The 23,901-nt window shown below is 54.6% G+C and overlaps 1 protein-coding gene across 8 annotated transcripts in view; it reads right to left on the bottom strand.

Moving 5' to 3' along the window:
• Positions 1 to 23,901, bottom strand: part of NCAM1 (neural cell adhesion molecule 1) — a 119,386-nt gene that overhangs the window by 42,944 nt on the left and 52,541 nt on the right. For 5 of the 8 annotated variants that reach the window (XM_064173218.1, XM_064173220.1, XM_064173223.1 and 2 more), the window contains exons 3-11: positions 22,785 to 23,003; positions 20,144 to 20,287; positions 18,722 to 18,859; positions 18,147 to 18,264; positions 16,790 to 16,959; positions 15,877 to 16,019; positions 10,999 to 11,028; positions 3,030 to 3,180; positions 676 to 860 (exon numbers count right to left, since the gene is read on the bottom strand). In XM_064173218.1, coding sequence (XP_064029288.1) covers positions 676 to 860; positions 3,030 to 3,180; positions 10,999 to 11,028; positions 15,877 to 16,019; positions 16,790 to 16,959; positions 18,147 to 18,264; positions 18,722 to 18,859; positions 20,144 to 20,287; positions 22,785 to 23,003 — 1,298 coding nt within the window. The remainder of the gene's footprint in view (positions 1 to 675; positions 861 to 3,029; positions 3,181 to 10,998; positions 11,029 to 15,876; positions 16,020 to 16,789; positions 16,960 to 18,146; positions 18,265 to 18,721; positions 18,860 to 20,143; positions 20,288 to 22,784; positions 23,004 to 23,901) is intronic. The other 3 variants (XM_064173219.1, XM_064173224.1, XM_064173222.1) reach the window with 1 other exon arrangement.

The raw sequence follows: 23,901 nt of genomic DNA, 5'->3' as shown, positions 1-23,901 counted from the left end.
CCCAGGGGCTCCAGAACTGGATGCAGTACTCCAGGTGGGCTCTCAGCAGAGCAGAGGAGGAGAATCCCCTCCCTGGCCCTGCTGGCCACACTTCTGCTGCTGCAGCCCAGGCTCTGCTTGGCTTTCTGGGCTGCAAGTGCACACTGCTGGCTCCTGTTGAGCTTCTCCTCCAGCAGCACCCCCAAGTCCCTCTCCTCAGGGCTGCTCTCCAGCCACTCACTGCCCAGCCTGGATTTGTGCTTGGCATTGCCTCCACCCAGCTGCAGGACCTTGCCCTTGCTCTTGCTGACCCTCCTGAGCTTGGCTTGTGCCCACCTCTGCAGCCTGTGCTGGTCCCTCTGGATGGATCCTGCCCTCCAGCCTGGCTGCTGCACCACACAGCTTGGTGTGGGCAGCAAACCTGCTGAGGCTGCACTCAGTGCCTCTGTCCATGGCACCCACAGAGATGCTGAACGTGACTGGTGCCAGGGCTGACCCCTGAGGGATTTTCCCTGCTTGTCCCTTGGCCATGGAGTAATTGGCAGCCACTCTCATTATCTGTGTCACAAACACCACCCCACCCCCACCCCACCTGCCAGCAAGAGCTAAGTCCTTCAACGTGAGGAGCAGCTTTGATGGCACTGAGCCCCCTCCTGGCTGCAGATACCTCCTTCTTCCCTCCCTGCCTTTCCTCACCTCCAGGTAGCTTGCTGAGGGAGTGTTGTAGATCTTGATGTTGCTGTAGTTGGAGCTGGGCAGCAGCTGCCCGTCCCGGAACCAGGAGATGACAGCACTGGGGTAAGCAAATACCTCACAGGTGATGTTCACTTGGTTCCCTTCCCAGGTGTAAACAGCCACAGGGCCCTGCAGCTTGGGAGCATCTGAAAGGCAGAGACACTTTGAGCCAGGACATCCCTCCCAGTAGCACAGGCAGCCTCACTCCAAGCATCCCTTCCAGTGAGAAGTGGGAAGGGAAATCTAATCCAGGAGGTGGGAAGTGGTTTATCATCCAGGGGGGGATGAGCAGAGCCTGAGGGATGTGAGGAGGGAACCTACTCAGCCTGCTCCAACGTGGCATGGGAGCAGGCAGCACGCCCTGCACTCAGGGAGGGTCTCCAATGCACCCAGCAGCTGGCACTGAGCAGATTTAAGCCCCATCACTGCCCAGGCTGCAGTGTCCCAGCTGCAGACAGCTACAGCACACATTTGCATGCAGCAACTCATCTCCAGCACAACCAACTCAGGCTGAGCTCCTACTCATTCCCTCTCCCTAAACCACTCAGGTTTCCCTGCAGGTGCCTCAGTCCCAGCATGAGAAAGGAAAGTCTCTGATTTAAGCCATGGAAAGGTTTAGGCTGGAGGGTACCTCAGAGGTCATCTCCTCCAGCATGGGCAGGGACACCTCTCAACTGGACTTGGCTGCTCAAGATCACATCCAACCTGGCCCTGAACAGCCACAGCCTCCCTGGGCAGCCTGTGCCAGACTCTCACCACCCTCATACTGAAAAACTTCTTCCTCAGCTTCAGCCTAACCCTCAGCTTCAAACCATTTCCCCTTGTCCTGTATCCAGATAGCCTCATGAATAGTCCTTCTGCAGCATCCCTTCAGCTACTGGCAGGCAGCTCCAAAGTCTCCCCAGAGCCTTCTCCAGCCTGAACACCCTCAGCTCCCTCAGCCTGTACTCACAACAGAGCTGCTCTGGCCCTTGGATCACCTTCATGGCCTCCTCTGGACTCCCTGATCTCTTCCCTAGGCTCACAGGATGTTAAGGGCTGGAAGGGACCCAAAGAGCTCATCCAGTCCAGCCCCCTGCCAGAGCAGGACCACACAATCCAGCTCAGGGCACACAGGAACACATCCAGACAGGCCTGCAAAGGCTCCACAGAAGGAGACTCCACAACCTCTCTGGGCAGCCTGTGCCAGGCTCTGGGACCCTTCCAGCCAAGAAGCTGCCCCTTGTGCTGAGCTGGAACCTCCTGTGCTGCAGCTTCCATCCATTGCTGCTTGTCCTGTCCCAGGGAGCAGTGAGCAGAGCCTGTCCCCCCCTCCTGACCCCCAGCCCTCAGATATTGATAAACATTGATTCAATCCCCTCTCAGTCTTCTCTCCTCCAGACTAAGCAGCCCCAGGGCCCTCAGCCTCTCCTCACCAGGCAGTGCTCCAGTCCCCTCATCATCCTCACAGCCCTCCCTTGGACTCTCTCCAGCAGATCCCTGTCCCTCTGCAACTGGGGAGCCCCAAACTGAAGGCAGTGCTCAAGATGAGGTCTGACCAGGGCAGAGCAGAGGGGCAGGAGAAGCTCCCTGGATCTGCTGGACACACTCTGCTGAATGCCCCCCAGGATCCCATTGGCCTCTTGGCCCCCAGGGGCACACTGCTGTGCCATGGACACTACCCACAGGGGCACACTGCTGCGCCACAGATGCCACCCGCAGGGGCACACTGCAGCACCACAGATGCCACCCGCAGGGGCACACTGCAGTGCCACGGACACCACTCCCAGGGGCACACTGCAGCGCCACGGATGCCACTCCCGGGGGCACACTGCAGTGCCACGGATGCCACCCCCAGGGGCACACTACCGTGCCATCGACGCCAGCCCCAGGGGCACACTGCAGCGCCATGGATGCCACACGCAGGAGCACGCTGCAGCGCCATGGATGCCACTCCCTGGGGCACACTGAAGCACCATGGATGCCATCCCCGGGGGCACACTGCAGTGCCACAAATGCCACCCACAGGGGCACACTACCGTGCCACAGATGCCACCCCCAGGGGCACACTACCGTGCCACGGGCGCCACACGCAGGGGCACAGTGCGGTGCCACAAACGCCACCCCTGGGGACACACTGTGGTGCCATGGCCGCCACCCAAGGGGCCACACTGCCGTGCCACAGATGCCATCCCCGGGGCCACACTGCCGTGCCACAGATGCCATCCCCGGGGCCACACTGCCGCGCCACGGACGTCACCCCCGGGGGCACGCTGCCGCGCCACGTCCTTCTGAAGAGAGGCTCGGCCCTTGCCCAGCCCTTGCCCGCTGCTTACACTGCACTTCCAGGTACATGGCCTGCGAGTCCTGGCCGATGGTGTTGCTGGCGGTGCAGATGTACTCCCCGGCGTCCGTGTACTGGATCTCCTTCAGCGTCAGCGAGGACACCCGCGCGTGGCTGCGCACCACCATGCGCCCGTCCAGCGTCTGCCACCAGAGCACAGCCCCGTTAGAGCCTCACCTCCCGCCCCGGTCTGCGGCCCCCCAGCGCTGCAGCGGCTGCCCAGGCTGCCCGGTGCCAGCCCTGCGCCCAGCGCTGCCGCGGGAAGGGTTTGCCCCTGGCCGCTGGCGGGCACAGGGCAGCCAGAGGGTTCCTTGGGGAGTGCCACATGGAATCAGAGAATGGAAGCAGAGAAGCAGGCAGGGTTGGAAGGGAGCACAAGGAGCAGCCAGTTCCAAGCCCCCTGCCATGCCCAGGGACACCCTACCCTAGAGCAGGCTGCACACAGCCTCAGCCAGCCTGGCCTCAAACACCTCCAGCCATGGGGCCTCAACCACCTCCCTGGGCAACCCATTCCAGCCTCTCACCACTCTCCTGCTCAACAACTTCCTCCTCACCTCCAGCCTCACTCTCCCCACCTCCACCTTTGCTCCATTCCCCCCACTCCTGACACTCCCTCACAGCCTCAAAAGTCCCTCCCCAGCTTTCTTGGAGCCCCCTTCAGATCCTGGAAGGCCACAAGAAGGTCACCTGGGAGCCTCCTCTGCTGCAGCCTGCACAGCCCCAACTCTTTCAGTCTGTGCTCACAGCAGAGCTGCTGCAGCCCTCTGAGCATCCTCCTTGCTGCCATCTGCTCAGAGGTTGCAGCCATTCACTGAGGCCACCCCAAAGAACCATTTTTTGTGCCCCTCTTCACTGCATGAGCAAAGCCCAAAGTGTTCTCTTCAGGCAGTGGACTCCTCCCTGCACCCTGCTGCTTGTGCCAGCTCCCTGCTGGGGGCTTCAGCAGGGTACCCTCAGGGCTGTGCCTGCTGGCTGCAGCCTGCCATACTTAATGCCTTTAAGGCTCCAAAAGCATCTCCTCGGGAGACACAGGACAAGCACTGAGATTCTGAGGATACCAAACACCCAAATGCACTGAGCTGTGGCACAGAGCTCAGCTCTCCTGTCCCCAGCAGCCAGACCCCTCCCTGGTCTGGAGTCTTTTTGTGCTCCCAGCTGTTGACCTCCATCTCTGAGCCTGACCAAGTTTCTAGCAGTGAATGAGGTGACCTCTGAAGTGCTGAAGCTCAGCTAAGCAGGTTCCACATGCACAAATCCAGCCCCCTTTGGTGACACAATTCCATGTGACCTTAAACACCTCCAGGGATGAGGCTTCCACCACCTCCCTGGGTAACCCATTCCAGCCTCTCACCACTCTCATCACCAACAACTTCCTCCTCACCTCCAGCCTCACTCTCCCCACCTCCACCTTTGCTCCATTCCCCCCACTCCTGCCACTCCCTCACAGCCTCAAAAGTCCCTCCCCAGCTTTTCTGGAGCCCCCTTCAGATCCTGGCAGGCCACAAGAAGGTCCCCTGGGAGCCTTCTCCTGCAAGTGCATGTGGGCAGGCTCCACATGCACAGGTCCAGCCCCCTTTGGTGGCACAACAACAATTCCATCTGGGTTTATTCCCTCTTCTACCCTGACTAATGCCACAACCTACAACCTGCATCCCCTCTCCTGTGCTGGTGGGGACAGATCTGTGTGCACAGCACAGGCTGTGGTGTGCATCTCCTACAGCCAGGGCAGGAGCCCTCAACATGACATTGATCCACTCTGACGCTTCAGCCACTCAAACTCTGCTTTTATCTTCATCCTTTGTCTGACTTGGGATTGAACTCCAAAACTCAGCTCATTCCTGCAGCAGGATCCACAAGAGTCAGGAGTCCTGACCTGCAGAAGCTCCAAACTTCTTTTAGAACCACAGAATCAGTCAGGGTTGGGAAGGACCACAAGGAGCAGCCAGCTCCAACCCCCCTGCCATGCCCAGGGACACCTCACACTAGAGCAGGCTGCACACAGCCTCAGCCAGCCTGGCCTCAAACACCTCCAGGAATGAGATTGCCACAACCTCCCTGGACAACCCATCCCAGGCTCTCACCAGCCTCATGCTGAAGAGCTTCTTCCTAACATCCAGTCTGAACCTCCCCATTTCCAGCTTTGTTCCATTCCCCCCAGTCCTGTCATTCCCTCACAGCCTCAAAAGTCCCTCCCCAGCTTTCTTGTAGCCCATTTCAGCTACTGAAAGGCCACAATAAGGTCCCCTGGGAGCCTTCTCCTCTCCAGACTGAGCCCTAGAGAATCTCCTAAGCACTTCTCTCTATGGCCACATCAGCAGGCAAGAGCAAAACCATGGCAGAGGAGCAGCCTGTGGTCACTACACAAAGACCATTTCACCTCCAGTGTTCATCTGCCAAGACCTCATAGAGACAAAATTGAGCTGGGCAAGCATGGCAGAAGAGGAACTTCACAAGCAAAGCAACTGAAGTTCCAACAGAACAAGTTCAGGCTGAGCTCCTGCTCATTCCCTCCACCTAAACCACTCACATCTGCCCAGCTGCAGGTACCTCAGTTTCAGCACAAGACAGGAAATCAAAGCAGTCTCCCCCCCTCTGCCCACCCCCCATCCTCCACTCAGTGCAAAAGGCAGAAGAAAAAGAAAGATGAGGGAAAAAGAGCCCAAGGAAGAGGAAAATGTCTGCCCAAAACAGCAGGCTGCAGCTTGGCTTTCTCCCTGCTCTGACCACCAGGTGCTGACAATTCCAGGCTGCTGGACAAACAGGCTGGGCAGAAGCTGGTGAGCCAGAGGCAGACACTGGTGATGGTTTACCAGTGCAAATGCTGTGATGGGCAGCATGAGGGGCAGCAAAATGCCCCAGTGACTGCCCCTGCCCAGAGAAAGCCCTGGCAGGTCTGTATCACCAGCAGCTGTTCTCCATGGCAGTGCCACTGCCCAGATCTCAGCTAATTAAAGGGTTGGACTTGATGATCTGTGAGGTCTCTTCCAACCTTGGTGATACTGTGATACTGTAATTCAGTGCCACAGGGGAAGAGACCAGCAGGAAATGCATTGACCTCCCTTCCCTCCACCTGCTTGAGGGTTTGATCCTGCCACAAAGGACCTCAAAGCTCATCCAGCTTCAACTCCTTCCCATAGGCAGGGAACACCTCCCACCAGCCCCAGGTTGCTCAAGGGCTCATCCAGCCTGGCATTGAACACCTCCCTGAGCAAACCTGTGCCAGTGTCTCCTCACCCTCCCTCTCTGTGCTCCACAACCTCCCTGGCCAACCTGTGCCAGTGTCTCCTCACCCTCCCTCTCTGTGCTCCACAACCTCCCTGGCCAACCTGTGCCAGTGTCTCCTCACCCTCCCTCTCTGTGCTCCACAACCTCCCTGGCCAACCTGTGCCAGTGTCTCCTCACCCTCCCTCTCTGTGCTCCACAACCTCCCTGGCCAACCTGTGCCAGTGTCTCCTCACCCTCCCTCTCTGTGCTCCACAACCTCCCCTGGCAACCTGTGCCAGTGTCTCCTCACCCTCCCTCTCTGTGCTCCACAGCCTCCCTGGGCAACCTGTGCCAGTGTCTCCTCACTCTCCCTGTCCAGAATTTCTTCTCATCTCCACTCTCAATCTGCCCTCCTCAAGCTTCAATCCATTCCCTCTCCTCCTATCACTCCCAACCCTTGTCAAAAGTCCCTCCCCAGGTCTCCTGGAGCTCCTCTTCAGGTACTGGGAGGCTGCTCTGAGGTCTCCCTGGAGTCTTCTCTGCTCCAGGCTAAACAGCCCCAACCCCCCAGCCTGTGTCCAGAGGGGAGATGCCCCCAGAGCACTCTGCTGGCTACACAGGCTGCAAGAAGAAGTTTCCAGAACATTCTCAGAGTGCCCCTTGGGTATCTTTTAAAGACTCAGGGTGGGAAGTCCAGAGGCAGCAAGCTTAATAGTAGTATTAGTGCTCAGTTAATGAAAAGCTTGAGGCAGAGAACACAGTGAAAACACTGAGAGGTTGGAGTCTGGGGGTGGGGGGAAGAGCAAGAGGAGGTAGAGACAACTGTAACAGGAGTTCACAGGAAGCCTGGAGAGATGCAGCTGCTCAGATTCCAAACTCTTCAATGCAAACTGCTCTGAGCATCTGATGAGGTCCCCACCTGCCACAATGAATCTGCTCATAGAATGGCTCAGGTTGGAAGGGACCTCAGAGCTCATCTGGGTCCCCCATGGGCCCAAGGGCAGCTCTCAACTAGAGTCAGCTGCTCGAGGTTACATCCAACCTGGTCTTGAACATCCCTAGAGAGGAGGCAGCCACAGCCTCCCTGGGCAGCCTGTGCCAGGCTCTCATCACCCTCATCCTGCAGAACTTCTTCCTCAGCTCCAAACCATTCCCTCCTGTCCTGTCTCTAGACACCCTCAGGAGCAGTCTTTCTGCAGCCTTCCTGCAGGATCCCTTCAGGCACTGGCAGGCAGCTCTGAGGTCCCTCTGGAGCCTTAGAATCATAGAATCAACCAGGTTGGAAGAGACCTCCAAGCTCATCCAGTCCAACCTTCTCCTCTGCAGGCTGCACCCCCCCCAGCTCCCTCAACCTGTGCTCACAGCAGAGCTGCTCCAGCCCTTGGAGCATCTTTGTGGCCTCCTCAGCAGCTCTGTGTCCTTCCAACAGATCCCTCTGATGGGCAAAGCTTTCCCAGTCAAGCAAAGGTTCCTGTGGTAGAGGCTCACCTTGTCTAGGCCACATCTGGGGTTTAAGATGGCTTCAAAATCAAAAGAGAACTCAAGATCCCCAAAAAACACATCCTAAAATGGCCAAAGTTGCTCAGTTCTGAGAGCTGCTTTTGTTCTGATCCCTTTCACTTGCTTGGAAACTCACTCCCTTGTCTATTTTGCAGCAAGAATGGTACCAATCAGGTGCAGGCAAGGGGAGCTTATTACTATTTTTTTTCCCCCATAACACAGCACTGAATGTGAAATAAAAACCAGCAACAAAGCAGCCTGGCAGCAACCTGAGTCACTGCATCATCCCACAGCCCCCACACTGCCCCTTGCAAATCAGAGTGCAGCAAGAGGAGAGCAATTTGGAGCCTTTGCTGGAGCAATGTGAAGTTGTGCAAGGTAGATCTGCATTGGTTCTGGAATGGAACACGAAGGAGTTGTGGTTTAAAGAGAAGGAGAAACTGAAGGAGCACCATGAGCAAACTGATGTGTTGGCTGGAGCAAGAGAAGTTAGCTTTGGGAGGGGGAGATAACCCCCAAATCCAAACCAAAAAGAATAAAACTAAACTCAAAATACCCAAACCAAAGCAAGCAAAGAAAAGAAAGCAAAAAAAAAAAAAAACTCAAAGAAAAAAAAACCAACCCAAAAAAACACAGCCCAAGGCAAAAAAACCCCAAACCCAAGCCCCAAACTCAACCCAAAAACATAAAAGCCCCAAACCTTAGAGCCCCAAACAAAAACTACCCCAAACCCAACCAAATAACCTCAGAAACCCAAACAAAAACTACCCCAAACCCAACCAAATAACCTCAGAAACCTAAACAAAAACTACCCCAAACCCAACCAAATAACCTCAGAAACCCAAATAAAAACTACCCCAAACCCAACCAAATAACCTCAGAAACCCAAACAAAAACTACCCCAAACCCAACCAAATAACCTCAGAAACCCAAACAAAAACTACCCCAAACCCAACCAAATAACCTCAGAAACCCAAACTAAAACTACCCCAAACCCAACCAAATAACCTTAGAAACCCAAACAAAAACTACCCCAAACCCAACCAAATAACCTCAGAAACCCAAACAAAAACTACCCCAAACCCAACCAAATAACCTCAGAAATCCAAACAAAAACTACCCCAAACCCAACCAAATAACCTCAGAAACCCAAACAAAAACTACCCCAAACCCAACCAAATAACCTCAGAAACCCAAACAAAAACTACCCCAAACCCAACCAAATAACCTCAGAAACCCAAACAAAAACTACCCCAAACCCAACCAAATAACCTCAGAAACCCAAATAAAAACTACCCCAAACCCAACCAAATAACCTCAGAAACCCAAACAAAAACTACACCAAACCTCCACCCAAAACCCAACCCAAACCTCAAACTCAGCCCCCCACTAAACATCCCCTCCCAAACCCAGCCCCATTAAACCCTTCCCCCCCAAACCTGGCCCCACTAATACCCCTCCCAAGCCAACACGTCTGAACGCCCCCCCAAAACCCAGCCCCATGAAGCAGATCCCCAAACCCAGCCCCACTAAGCAGCCCCACAAACCCAACCCCCAAACCCCACTAAAAACCCCAAACCCAACCAAAACCCCAAACCAAACCCCCAACCCCAACAAAAAACCCTGAACCCAACCCAAATTCCCAACCCTAAACCAAACCCCAAACCAAATCCCCAACCCCAACTAAAAACCCTGAACCCAAACTAAACTCCAAACCCCAACCAAAACCCCAAACCAAACCCCCAACCCAAACCCCCAAACCAAACCCAACCTCCAACTCCAACCCAAAACTCTGAACCAAACCCCCAACCCAAAATTCCAACCCCAACTAAAAAACCCAAACCAAACCCCAACCCCCAAACTCAACCCCAACTAAAACCCCTGAACCAAACCTCCAGCCTAAAACCCCGACCTAAACCCCAACCCAAAACCCTGAACCAAACCTCCAGCCTAAAACCCCAACTCAAACCCCAACCACAACAAAAACCCCCAACCAAAGCCCCCAAACCAAACTCCCAACCCCAACTAAAAACCCTAAACCAAACCCCCAGCCTAAAACCCCAACCCAAACCCCAACCCAAAACCCTGAACCAAACCTCCAGCCTAAAACCCCAACCCAAATCCCAACTAAAACCCCTGAACCAAACCTCCAGCCTAAAACCCCAACCCAAATCCCAACTAAAACCCCTGAACCAAACCTCCAGCCTAAAACCCCAACCCAAACCCCAACTAAAACCCCTGAACCAAACCTCCAGCCTAAAACTCCAACCCAAATCCCAACTAAAACCCCTGAACCAAACCTCCAGCCTAAAACCCCAACCCAAACCCCAACCCAAAACCCTGAACCAAACCTCCAGCCTAAAACCCCAACCCAAATCCCAACTAAAACCCCTGAACCAAACCTCCAGCCTAAAACCCCAACCCAAATCTCAACTAAAACCCCTGAACCAAACCTCCAGCCTAAAACCCCAACCCAAACCCCCTGAACCAACCCCTCAGCCTAAAACCCCAACCCAAATCCCAACTAAAACCCCTGAACCAACCTCCAGCCTAAAACCCCAACCCAAACCCCAACCCAAAACCCTGAACCAAACCTCCAGCCTAAAACCCCAACCCAAATCCCAACTAAAACCCCTGAACCAAACCTCCAGCCTAAAACCCCAACCCAAACCCCAACCCAAAACCCTGAACCAAACCTCCAGCCTAAAACCCCAACCCAAACCCCAACCCAAAACCCTGAACCAAACCTGCAGCCTAAAACCCCAACCCAAACTCCAACCACAACAAAAACCCCCAACCCTAACTCCCAACCCCAACTAAAACCCCTGAACCAACCCCCCCTAGCCTAAAACTCCAACCCAGGTCCCTCCTGGCTAACCCCTAAAGCCCCAGCAGGCAGAGGTGTCCCAGGCTGGCAGCGCTCGGCACAAGAACTCTCCTCCAGCTTTGCCCTTTGCTTTGCTTCTCTCACTTCCTCAGCCCCCAGCTGGGCTGCTCTCTCCCAACACAGCTCTGTTTGCTCATGACTAAGCCACTGCTAGCTCTAGAAGCTGTTTCTCTCGTGGATTGCTCCTTGCTCAGGTTATTCATGCTGCTTTAGCTGCCGTGGTTACCGAGCTAGAAGAGTGTTAATCTGCAATGCTAAAAAGAGGAAGAAGAAATAAAAGGAGGGAGGAAAAAAAACCCCAAACAACCCCAAAACCAACCAAGAAAACCAAACTAAAAGAAGTTGGCTAAAGGTCTGGCAAATCTGATACCTCTTGTTTCTCGGGCCGGGTCCAGGAAGCCTGGAGAGAACAGATATAGAACACAACAACAACAGAAAAACAGCAGTAAGAGTTTATCAGAGGTTGCTTGCAGGTATCCACAGCCCAGGCACCCCCTTGGGGTTCTGTGCACATGCAGGCTCCAAGCTGAACAGCTCAGCAAAGTGTGGGGTGGGCACAGTTGCTGCTGCTGCTGCCCAACCTAAACCTCCTCCAATTTAGATTGGCAGAGTGAAATTTCCTAGCCTAGGGATTGGGTGAAATGAAGTCTAAGGAGAGCTAAAGGCTGCTTCTGGTTGTAGGTAGAATGGTTGGAAGGGATCTCAGAGATCATCTCCTCCAACCACCCCAACATGGGCAGGGACATCTCCCTGCTAGACTTGGCTGCTTGAGGCTTCACCCAGCCTGGTCTTGAACATCCCCCCCAGGGAAGAGACAGCCACAGCCTCCCTGGGCAGCCTATTCCAGAGTCTCACCACCCTCATACCAAGTGACTGTTTCGCTTCTCACATCTCCCCATTGCCAGGAGCCTTTCCCCAGTCGTCCTGAGGAGGGGATTCTGCTGGCCTGGGTGACTGCAGTGCATAGCCAGTGCCAGGCCTGGGCTCTGCCACTGCTCTGCAGGCCACCCACACACACTGCCTGACATGAACACCCAGCTCATGCATCTGGACACCTCTGACATGCAGGCTGTGCCAGGGCACCTGGAGCTGCAGGGCACTGAAACAGGCTGACCCTCCTGGACAGCAGACAGCAGGGCAGAGCCTCCCCCCTCCAGCTGATCACATCTAGCTCACGATGCTTAGGGATGAGCAGACCCAATCCTTACTGAGCTCAGGACAAGCCAACAAGCATCAGTGAAACATGCAGCAACCTCCCCAAGAGCCACACAGCTCCCAGCCAGAGAAAGCCACCACCAGTGTGGACCATTCTGACTGCAGACTCAAGTTGCTGCTTTCCATTTTCCCCCTCCCCTATGATTTGCCTTACACATTTATTGTTCCCTTCTGGTCTCTGTTTCAATTGCAACTTGAGGCAGTTCAGTTCAGGAGTCAAAAATCACCTGCTAATTAATTAATCTCCCAGCTCTGATGACATTGCTGGAGGTGAGGATGCAACACAAGAGTGACACTACAGAAATGGAGATGGAAGCAGAGGAGATGAGGATCCAAACCAGACTCTTGCTTCCATGGTGCTTCTGGTGAACACTGAGAGAGTCAAGGATCAACAGATGGCACAGACAGACTCATCTCAGAGTGTCTTGAATAACAGCAAAGGGTTTGCTGGTAAGCAGAAGCCTGAGGTGAAGCTCACAAGGACCTGCCTGGGTTGGGACACTGCTCGTTTCTCTCTCTCTTTCTCCTCTTGTGCCCAAGTTCCTCCAGAGCTGAGCAGCCAAGTCATAATTCAGCCTTGCTTATACCCCTGCAAGTGCCCTTTCAACCCTTGTCACTGAGTCTCTGCAGGGTCAGAAGAAAGGGAAATGAGAAGATATCTCTTTATCCTTTGCTGCAAGCCAAAGGGAGATGAAGAAGGGAAGCCTGTGCCCACGCTCCCTCAGGCTGCTGTTTCTCTGCAGCACCACTCAGAGGGGTGGGGGAAACAGGCACAGGCTCATTCTCCAGCCTGGACACTTTGATACCAACTCTCCCTCATCAGCACAAGCAGATGCACAAGCTCTGAGCAGCACCATGCAGGCAAGAGACAAGAACCAAGAGCCTCCTGCATTCCCTTCCCTTTGGCACTTGCTAAAGGGGAGCATCTTAGCTACACCAGGGAGCTCCTGGCAACTCTCAGGGTGGTTGAGCCCCTGCATGGTTCCATCCAAAGCTATTCCCAAGTCCATCTCCTGAGACAGAAAGCAGAACAGGGATTTAAGGCAGGGAATTCTCTACAAGGTCTAATGGCCTCTTAGCAGGGAACAAAGGAAAACAAATCAGGCAATTAAACAAGTCCAACTCTGAAGTGCTTTGTCCTGCACACCACATTGGGAAGCATTTGCTGAAGGTATTCACTGAATGACAGAACTGTTTGGGTTGGAAAAGCTCTCTGAGATCATCCGCTCCAACCTCCAACCCAGCACCACCACGGCCACCAAACCCTGTCCCCAGGTGCCATGGCCACAGGTTTCCTGAACCCCTCCAGGCATGGGGACTCCACCACCTCCCTGGGCAGCCTGTGCTGATCCTTGACCACTCTTGCAGCAAAGAAATTGTTCCTCATCTCCAACCTAACCCTTCCCTGGCAGAGTTTTCAAGCCATTCCCTCTCATCCCCTGACCCCAGGGAGAATGGGGGGGGGGGGGGGTTGGGCACATTTTGCTTCAGCACCAAATGTTCATGAGAGGTAAGGAAGCTCTGAAACCTTTAACAACCTGAGTGTGATTGTAACAGCAAGCAAACCATGACAGGATAGATGCATCCAGGTACCTACAGCAGGCAAGACAGAATCCCAGAAGGCCAGGTTGAAAAAGACCCCAAGGATCATCTGGTCCAACCTTTCTGGGTGACAGTGGAGCTGAAACGAGCTGCCCCAGCAGCCTGCCAAGCTGAGACCTCAATGGAGGGGACTCTACTACCATCCACCTCCCAGAAACACAGCAAACTGACTGTGTGCCTTTGGCTGCACCTGTAGGAGCCTCCTCAGGGCTGTTCTGAAGGGATCTGAAGGGAGCATCTTGTGGCCAGCTGCACCTTTCCCCCAAACACACAGCACCAGGCAGAGAGTGGGATCAAGGCAAAACCAAAGCAACCCAACACACACAGAGACACAGACCCTGCCTAGCAAGTGTACAGTGCAGGACACCACAACAAATCTCCCTAAACCAATCTCTGCCCTGAAGGTTTGAACCACTCCATGAGACACGTGGCAGGACCTCAAACCTTTGCTTTGCCCTCCAAAAGTGTGGAAGAAACCAGAGCAGTAATTTTTTCCCCCCCTCCTTAATGCTTAAGAGCATCGAGCAGGAGAGATGGGAGGCTCAAAAATGGTTAGCAGTTTTGCCACTGGGCTGGACAGATGAGACCCTGCATACTGCTTCTTCCTCCTCCTCCTCCTCCTCACTTCTGCTTGATTGATGGCAGCTTTTCTGCTCTCCTCCTTGGCCAGGCTCTTTTCCATGCCTGTGATTCAAACTCTAGGGCTTGCAGCACTGTGGTGCTTGGTTCCTCACACTGCTCTCCTAGACAAAGGCTATGGAAAGCCTTCTCCTGTCAAGGCAGGACCTCAGCCATGCTGCAGGCAGAGTCCAAGCCAGCAGCTGTTGAAGGCAAAGGAAATTCCTCCTAAAGCTCACAGGGATTGCCTCTAGCCCTCAGATCCAAAAGGTGGTAAGAAAGGATTCATGCTGGAAAGCTTTGGCACCCTGATCAGTATGGCACACATTAACAAGGTGGTGACAGGCTGGCATCGTGAAGGTGGCTGAAGAAGCTCATTTAAGGCTGTCAGAGTGGTTCAGGTTGGGAAAGACCTCACAGTTCATCTGCTCCAACCTCCCCACGACGCCCAGGGACACCTCTCAACTCGACTCAGCTGCTCAAAGCCTCATCCATCTGGCCCTGAGCACCCCCAGGCAGGAGGCAGCCACAGCCTCTCTGGGCAGCCTGTGCCAGACTCTCTCCACCCTCACCTTGCAGAACTTCCTCCTCAGCTCCACTCTAACCCTGCTCTGCTTCAACTCCAAACCATTTCTCCTTGGACTGTCTCAGACACCCTCATGAGCAGTCCCTCTGCAGGATCCCTTCAGGCACTGGCAGGCAGCTCTGAGCCCTCCCTGGAGCCTTCTCCTCTGCAAGCTGCACACCCCCAGCTTCTTCAGCCTGTCCTCACAGCAGAGCTGCTCCAGCCCTTGGATCATCTTTGTGACCTCCTCTGGACTCTCCAGCAGCTCCCTGCAGGATGGCAGCTGTGTGGCTGACCAAGAGTGGACATCTCTGCTGCTTTTAAGACTTCAACAACCTACCAACTGCTGCCTTCACAGGGACTGAGGAGCACTGCAACATCCAAGTTAGCTGTGCCTTGAGACACTCTCTTATTAGAGGGTGATTAATAGCCAACAACTCCTTACCCCAGCTTCTCTCTAGCCTTTCTCTGCCTCTAAACTGAGCACTTTGCGTTATGGGATGCCTACAGCAGCAGAGTACATCCTCATCTCCTCTCATTACTGGCAGCTGTGGCCAAGGGAACCAACCCAGCACTCCTTTGTAAAAACTGCTAATGATTTTTGCCTTTGGAGAACAAAAATGGTGTTGATGTGATCTGCAAGAGGTGAGCACAAAGGCAGGCAGGCTTTTGTGCTTCTGGAACATGCAGTGCTTCAACAGGGCAAGAAGGAATTGAATTAACAGGCTCATTTTGGTCCACTGCACCTCTGAGAGGTGACAGCCCACACCTCTCCACCTGCCACCCCTCTCACATGGTGCCAGCACCACGATGACAGCATGGACAACACTGGAATCAAGGTGCTCATTCCCAAACCTCTCAGCCTGGAAATAGAAGGGGGAAAAAAATCCTTTCCCAAGCTTCCTGCAAGTGCAAGCCCCTCTGGAAACTCCTCTGCCAAGGGCCTACTGCTTTCCCAGCTTGCTCCACTCAGTGCTAGCAGTCAGCATCCCAAAGCACATCCTCAGTTGCTCTGAACTGAGTTGGCTCTTGAGAGCAAAGCACAGCAGTGGCCTGACTGCAGCTGTGGAGCTGCCCCTGCAGCAGGCAGCCCAGGCAGGGGCACGCAGCTGCTCTAGAGAGGGGAAGTGCCAGGGTGCCCAGGGGGCTCTGTGTGCAGCTCTCATGCATCCTGCCTCAGGCAGGGCAGGCAGGGAGAAGCTGCACTGCTGCCAGCAGCTCAGCCTGGGGGCTGGGGAAGGGCTCTACCTTCTCTTCATTGCTGATGTTGCGGGTGGAGGTTCTCCAAGTGATGGAAGGGATTGGGTCCCCAGAGGCCTCGCAGGTCAATGTGATCTGCTCCTCCAGCTCCATGGCTGTTTTATTCTCCACGTAGGTGATTTTGGGTTTTGCTGCAAAGAGAACACAGCTTGCACTCAGCTGGGGCTCAGGGTGAAGCTTGCCTGGCAGCAGCCACCTCTGCAAAGGGCTTCTGAACTGGCACAAGTTCTCTGCTCTGTGGGCAAGGCAGCAGAGTGACCTCTGAGAGCAGGCTGCCTCCTGCCAGAGCTGGAAGGGTTCTCTCTGCACATGCTCACAGTTGGGGTTTGCAAGAGAGGACTGGCAGAGGATGTGTCTGAGGCAGAAGCCAGGCAGCAGTGCAGGAATGAGTGGATAATCCCAGGGACTGATAAACCTTCAGGCTGTCTACTTTCTCTGCCTCAAATTAGCCTTTTGATAAGCAGCTTTGTCAAGTGGATGCAGAGGGATGGGCCAGGGACAATGACACTGCCTGACTCTCCTAGAGGGATGGAAGGCAGGGAAGCTGCTGACTCACTCCTGCAAGCTTGAGGTCACTGGACAGCAGTGGGCTGGGGTTCACCTTCCTGTCCAGTTCACAGCAAGCCTCACTGGGCTGCTGAAGCCCTTTTACTAGCAGCTTTGGCTGGGTTGGGCCTCAGCCCTCTGCAGCATGTGAACCCTCTGCACAGGTCCAGAAAGGAAGCAGGATGGAGTTGGCCTCTAGTTCAGACACAGGATCAATTTTGCCTGTCGTGATGGCAGAGGGAAAGAAGCAGCTCCAGATAAACCACATCAGGCATTAACTGGGAGAAGCAGCTTGCACCATGAGCTACCAAGAGTCAGCTGGGTTGGGCAGGGGGCACAGCAAGGGCATGTTTACCAAAGACTTTGAGATGAATGGTAGCATCCTGCTCGCCAGCCTTGTTCTCAGCAATGCAGATGTATTCTGCTTCATCACTCTTGTCCACCTTCTTGATGATGAGCTCAGACCCATCATAGTTAAAACTGTATTTCTCCTCATCATCAGCCTCTTCTATGGGCTCTCCATCCCTGCAGGGCACAAAGCACATAGGCTGTGTTGGGGAGAAGCAATCAAAAGCTGTTTCCTTTAGCCTTGTTAATGCCACAACTGCATTGCAAGCCCTCAACTTGAGAGGGTCACCACCTTCTTCTTCCTCCATGGCCTACAAAGCTGCCATTTAAATCTGCTCCTCCTCTCTCCTGCTGCACCTTTCACCTTCTGACACACATCATAACCTAGACACAAGAGCTACAAACACCACCAAGGGTGGCTTCTGTCCTTGCACATCAAGGCAGCATTCCAAGCTGTCACCAGAGTGTTCAACACAGCAACTTGGCCTTGACCTTCCCCCAATGACTCCAAACTGCCCAACAGTGAAATGCAGCCCTGAGGAACCAAAGAGAAAGACTTTAGATGTGGATCTCCTGGCATGACCAGTGCAAGTTATAGCAGCCACTTCTGACCACGTTTCCTCACCAGCTGATAATAAACTGACCCATGGGACAGGTCTGGTCAGCATCAATCATAGCATGGCTCAGGTTGGAAGGGTCCTTGAAGGTCATCCTTCAGGGACACCTTCCACTAGCCCATGTTTCTCAAGATCTCATCTAACCTGGCTTTGAACACTGTTTGACCACCCTTGAGGATGATGAGGCTTCATCCAGCCTGGCTTTGAACACTGTGAGACCACCCTTGAAGGTGATGAGGCCTCATCCAGCCTGGCTTTGAACACTGTGAGACCACCCTTGAAGGTGATGAGGCCTCATCCAGCCTGGCTTTGAACACTGTGGATGATGAGACCTCATCCAGCCTGGCTTTGAACACTCTGAGACCACCCTTAAAGGTGATGAGACCTCATCCAGCCTGGCTTTGAACACTGTGGATGATGAGACCTCATCCAGCCTGGCTTTGAACACTGTGAGACCACCCTTGAAGGTGATGAGGCCTCATCCAGCCTGGCTTTGAACACTGTGGATGATGAGACCTCATCCAGCCTGGCTTTGAACACTGTGAGACCACCCTTGAAGGTGATGAGGTCTCATCCAGCCTGGCTTTGAACACTGTGAGACCACCCTTGAAGGTGATGAGGCCATTCCTTCTCTTGTGTTAATCTTAGCCCAGTTACAGTGTTGCTTTCCCTCCAGCCTGCATTTCCAGGCCTTGCAGCCCACATCCATGCTCACACACCCCCAGGGCACTGCACACAGCATCTTACTTTGTCCAGGTCATGGTTGGCTCAGGAAAGCCATCAGCATCACATGCTAAGGTGACAGACTGGCTGAGGTTGGCAGTGGCATTCATGGTGCTCTGCCTGGCACGCACAGAAGGAGGTACTAGAAGAGAAGGAATTGACATTGGGGTTAGTAAGGACAGAAGCTGTGAGCAGGGCTGAGCCCTGCAGGCTCATGCTCAGTCTCTGCCCTGCTCTGCCTGCCCCCAGCGATGCAAAGCCTTGGGCCACCACCTGCACTCTACAGGTGGCATGCAGGAGCTCTCCAAAGCAAGCAGCACAGGGAAGGAAGGACAGGAGGTAGTGAGACACACAGACAAATCAGTGCTGTGGACAAAGCCACTTCTCACTCCAAGGCAGGAGACACTTAAAGGTCTCTTTTGCCACAAACGTTGCCTGTCAGCATCTCCAACTCCCCACTTCTGTTTGACACAGCAGAGATGGAGATCAGCAAGCTGATGGCAACCTGGGGGTGCAAATCCACTGCAGCATTTGCAGCAGCCCATGGTGCAGGTGCCACACACCCTGCCCCTGCCCTAGCACTGCCCAGGGCTGCTCACCGTTGACGATGACCTGGATGTCCTTGAAGTTGATCTCCCCCCGAGCCAGGATCCTGCCCTCGCAGCGGTAGGTGCCCTCATCTGTCTTCTTGATGCCCCTGATCTGCAGGTAGTTGTTGGACAGCACTATAAATCGGACTAGGGGGGACAAAAGGAAGGTTCACTCAATCATCAAGGGTGGAAAAGACCTCTCAGATCCAACCACGACCACTAAACTCTATCCTGAAGCTTCCTGAACACCCTCAGGGATGGAGACTCCACCGCTTCTCCCTGGGCAGCCTGTGCCAATCCCTGACCACTCTGGCAGCAAAGAAATTCTTCCTCATCTCAAATCTAAACCTCCCCTTGCAGAGTTTCGTTTCCTCTCATCCTATTGCTGGTTACTTGAGAGAAGAGACCAACATCAGCCTCACTCCAGCCTCCTGGCAGGTAGCTGTAGAGAGCAATGAGGTCTGCCCTTAGCCAGGGGTGCTCAGGAAGGCTCACTGCAGGGAACAGCTTCTCCTCTCTTTGTCTTTTCTGGGTGGAGAGAAGGCTCAGTGCAATAGAATGTCCCTTCCCATCATTTCATGGGGATTCTGCTCTGACACTGCCAAGAAAGAAACCAGATGGGGGCAGCAGGCAAACTGCTCTGGTGCCTTTTAGCATGAACAAATAGAGGCAGTGACACAAAGACAGACACACAGACACATCTGCACTTCATTAGGGCAGACAAGGAAGCCTGCCCCTCTCGCCCAAGGTTGGCAGAGTTCAAGTCTTGCCAGGAGCAGATGTGGGAATACAGCTGGGGCAGGAATGCTCCAGTGGAGTCAGGGCTCTGCAGTCCCCCACGCCAGGGAAATGCCCCCCTGGGCATGACAGGCTGCATCACTTGAAAGAAAGAGGAAAGCTGCTCACTTGCAAAGAGCTTTGAGGCCACAAGTGCAGAGTGTCTCAGCTCTTAGAATCACAGAATCAGGCAGGGTTGGAAGGGACCACAAGGAGCAGCCAGTTCCAAGCCCCCTGCCATGCCCAGGGACACCCTACCCTAGAGCAGGCTGCACACAGCCTCAGCCAGCCTGGCCTCAAACATCTCCAGTCATGGGGCCTCAACCCCCTCCCTGGGCAACCCATTCCAGCCTCTCACCACTCTCCTGCTGAAGAACTCTGACCTTGATCATCTCTTCTGCCTGTTGATCTTTTCTTTCAGCTGAATTTCCTTTCTTTCTGCCATCCTCTGGCCTAGTGCAGTGCCAAAGCCCAGTGGCCATTTGTGGCAACATCATTGTCCTGCCACTGCCAAACCACAGCATCCCTGAATAACTCCATTCACATCCTAAGACCTAGTGTTAGACACAAACTCCTCTTCTCCTCCCTCCTGACCATTCTGTTCTCCTGAACTCCTCGAGGGTAGATTTAACCAAGACCCCTCTTGTGCCTTACCATCTTTCTTGAGGATAACATCCCTGCCTTTGTGCTTCCAGATGATGGTAGGAGGCAGGGAGCTGACCACATCACACACGATGACAGCATCATCCCCTTCCTTGAACTCCTGAGGAGTGGGAGCATTCTTGAACATCAGCTTTTCTGAAAGCAATGGGAGAAGAGAGTCACTGCAGCTCTCCCAGCACACCTCAAGCCTGAGGAAAGCAAAGCAAGCCCAGGAGAGCCCTTGCCTAGAAACCCTGGTCCCGAGGGCAGGATCGAGGTGAGCCTGATGCAACCGCATCACAGGAAGCCTACATCCCAGCCCTGCCCCATCCACCCTCTCCCCAGCTCACCACTTTGCCCACACTGCAAAGAGAAAATGTGCACTTGGAAGTGCTCAGCTGCCTGGCAGGGGTGGGAGGAGCTGCTGGACAGCAGGCTGATGGCTTCTTACAAGCCTTCTGGGGCTGCAATCCTCCACGCTGAACACTGCTCCTATCTCACCGCGCGCCTGTCGCCAGTGACAGCTGCTCTCCTCTCTGCTTACTCCTCCCAGACACTTAGGATGTGCTGGAATCTTCTCCTTCTACCCCCTGCCCTCCTGTCTCCCAGCAGAATGAAAGCAGCAGACATGCTGGGAATCACAAAACGAGTTGGGTTGGAAGGGACCTCCAAAGGTCATCTCATCCAACCGCCCTGAAAAGCCAAGGTCTTGAGTTCCCCACCTACCCCTCTAAACCAAGGAAGAAAGTAGGCTGCAACTTCCCAGTATCCCCTTTCTATTCACCTTTCTCCCTGTCCTTTAGAAGCAGCCTCAGAGTCACAGAATGGTTTAGGTTGGAAGGAACCTGAAAGCTCATCCACTGCCAATCCTCCTGCCATGGGCAGGGACAGCTACATCAGCCCCAGGTTGCACAAGGGCTCATCCAGCCTGGCCTTGAACACTTCCAGGGAGGTTATGGGACACAGAAGCACAGAATGGGATCTTTGATCTTTGATCACATTCTGTGCTTCTGTGCCCCACAACCTCCCTGGGCAACCTGTGCCAGTGTCTCCTCACCCTCCCTCTCTGTGCTCCACAACCTCCCAGGGCAAACCTGTGCCAGTGTCTCCTCACCCTCACTGTAAAGAACTTCTTCCTAACATCCAGTTTCAATCTCCCTTCTGCCAGTTCAAATCCATTCCTCCTCATCCTGTCACTATAAGACCTTGTCAATAGAACCAGAGAATCAAGCAGGTTGGCAGAGAGCTCCAAGCTCAGCCAGTCCAACCTAGCACCCAGCCCTGCCCAACCAACCACACCATGGCACTAAGTGCCCCAGCCAGGCTTGGCTGCAACACCTCCAGCCACAGCCACTCCACCACCTCCCTGGGCAGCCCATTCCAATGCCAATCACTCTCTCTGACAACAACTTCCTCCCAGCATCCAGCCTAGACCTGCCCTGGCACAACCTGAGGCTGTGTCCCCTTCTTCTGTCCCTGGCTGCCTGGCAGCAGAGCCCAACCCCACCTGGCTACAGCCTCCCTGCAGGTAGCTGCAGGCAGCAATGAGCTCTGCTCTGAGCCTCCTCTTCTGCAGGCTGCACCCCCCCAGCTCCCTCAGCCTCTCCTCACAGGGCTGTGCTCCAGGCCCCTCCCCAGCCTTGCTGCCCTTCTCTCAACACCTTCCAGCACCTCAACATCTCTCTGCAATTCAGGAGCCCAGAACTGGACACAGCACTCCAGGAGTGGCCTGAGCAGTGCTGAGCACAGGGGCAGGAGAACCTCCCTCATCCTGCTGCCCACACTGCTCCTGAGCCAGCCCAGGATGCCATTGGCTCTGCTGCCCACCTGGGCACACTGCTGGTCTGATAGAATCACAGAATAGAATCATATCATAAGAGCTCACTCATCCTACTGGCCAGTTTCAATCTTCCCTCTCTGCCACTTCAAACCCATTTCTCCTCCTCTCATTACCAGACCTTGTCAATAGTCCCTCCCCAGCCTTCCTGTAACCCCCTTCAGATCCTGCAAGGCCACTCCAAGGTCTCCTTCAATCCTTCTCTTCTCCAGGCTGCACAGCCCCAACTCTCTCAGCCTGCCCTCAGAGCAGAGCTGCTGCAGCCCTCTCAGCATCTTGGTGGCCTCCTCTGGACTCCCAGAACCAATCCTAAGAACATAAATTCAGCATCAGGTCATTCTCCACACTCAGGGCAGCGTGGAACACTTGTCAGACTCAGCTTGGCAGGATGCTGTGCCAGCTCAGTTCAACTTCACTACATCTCCTTGAAGCCTTCTCTTCTCCAGGCTGCACAGCCCCAACTCTCTCAGCCTGTCCTCAGGTCAGAGCTGCTGCTGCAGCCCTCTCAGCATCTTGGTGGCCTCCTCTGGACTCCCAGAACCAATCCTAAGAACATAAATCCAGCATCAGGTCACTTTCCACGCTCAGGGCAGCATGGAACACTTGTGCAGGATGCAGCACCAGCTCAGTTCAACTTCACACATCCTTGAAGCCTTCTCTTCTCCAGGCTGCAGACCCCCAACTCTCATAGCCTATCCTCATAGCAAAGCTTTCCCTCTTCGCCTTCCTTTTGGGAGGTGAAGCAGTTCCCTGCTTAAACCTCGCCTCAGGCCCGCAGGGGGGAGCAGGGAGCAGCCCTGGGAGCCGCTGCCTTACGGAATATCTTGACGTTGACGGTGGCCTCAGAGTCGCCCTCCTCGGCGCTGCTGACCACGCACTTGTAGATGCCTGCGTCGTCGATGTTGGCGTTGTAGATGGTGAGGGTGGAGGAGAAGTCATCGTTGCGCACCACCGAGATGCGCTGCTGGTTGGGCGTCAGCTTCTCGCCGTTGGGGGAGAACCAGGAGATGTCTTTGGACTTGGCCTCCCCTGCCACTGGGGAGGAGAGAAGGAAACAGAGCAGGCTTAAGAAGAAGTCTCACAGCGTCGCAGAGCGGCAGGGGGCTGGGAGGGACCTCCAGAGCTCAGCCAGTCCAAGCTCCCTGCCACAGCAGCATCACCCAGAGCAGAGCACACAGGGACACATCCAGGCAGGGTTTGGATATCTCCACAGAGGGAGACTCCACAGCCCCCCTGGGCAGCCTGTGCCAGGCTCTGGCACCCTCACAGGGAAAAAATTCCTCCTCAGGTTCACATGGAACTTCCTCTGCCTCAGCTCCCACCACTGCCCCTTGCCCTGGCACTGGCATCCCCCAGCAGAGCCTGGCTCCAGCCTCCTGCCACTCACCTGCACAGCTTTAGAGCCACTGCTGAGCTCACCTCTCAGCCTCCTCTCCTCCCAGCAGCACAGCCCCAGCTCCCTCAGGCTCTGCTCCTAACAGAGCTCTTCCATTCCCTTCAGCATCTCTGTGGCTCTGTGCTGGACTCTCTCCAGCAGTTCTATGTCCTTCTTGAACTGGGGGGCCCAGAACTGGCCCCAGTACTGCAGATGTGGCCTCAGCAGGGCAGAGCAGAGGGGCAGGAGAACCTCTCTTGACCTGCTCACCACAGCCCTTCTGATGCACCCCAGAATGGCACTGGCCCAACAGATGTGCATAGAGGACTGCAGGTATCCAGCATTGCCCTGTGAAAGGCTGACCCAGGGAAGGGTTCTGCTGCCTGGGAAGCGAGCACAGAAAATTGTCTCTCTTGGCACTGGCAGTGCTCAGCTGCTGAGCTGCACCAAGGGCACTGGGCTGGGTTTGTAACCTAGAGGGGGGCACTCCTTGCACAGGAGCACAGAATTAGCCAGGTTGGAAAAGACCTTTGAGATCACTGAGTCCAACCTAGCACC

Source organism: Pogoniulus pusillus, chromosome 38 (genome assembly GCF_015220805.1).
Source record: "Pogoniulus pusillus isolate bPogPus1 chromosome 38, bPogPus1.pri, whole genome shotgun sequence".
NCBI lineage: Eukaryota > Metazoa > Chordata > Aves > Piciformes > Lybiidae > Pogoniulus > Pogoniulus pusillus.
The sequence above is the reverse complement of the archived record's forward strand: the minus strand, read 5'-3'. Positions and strand labels throughout refer to the sequence as shown.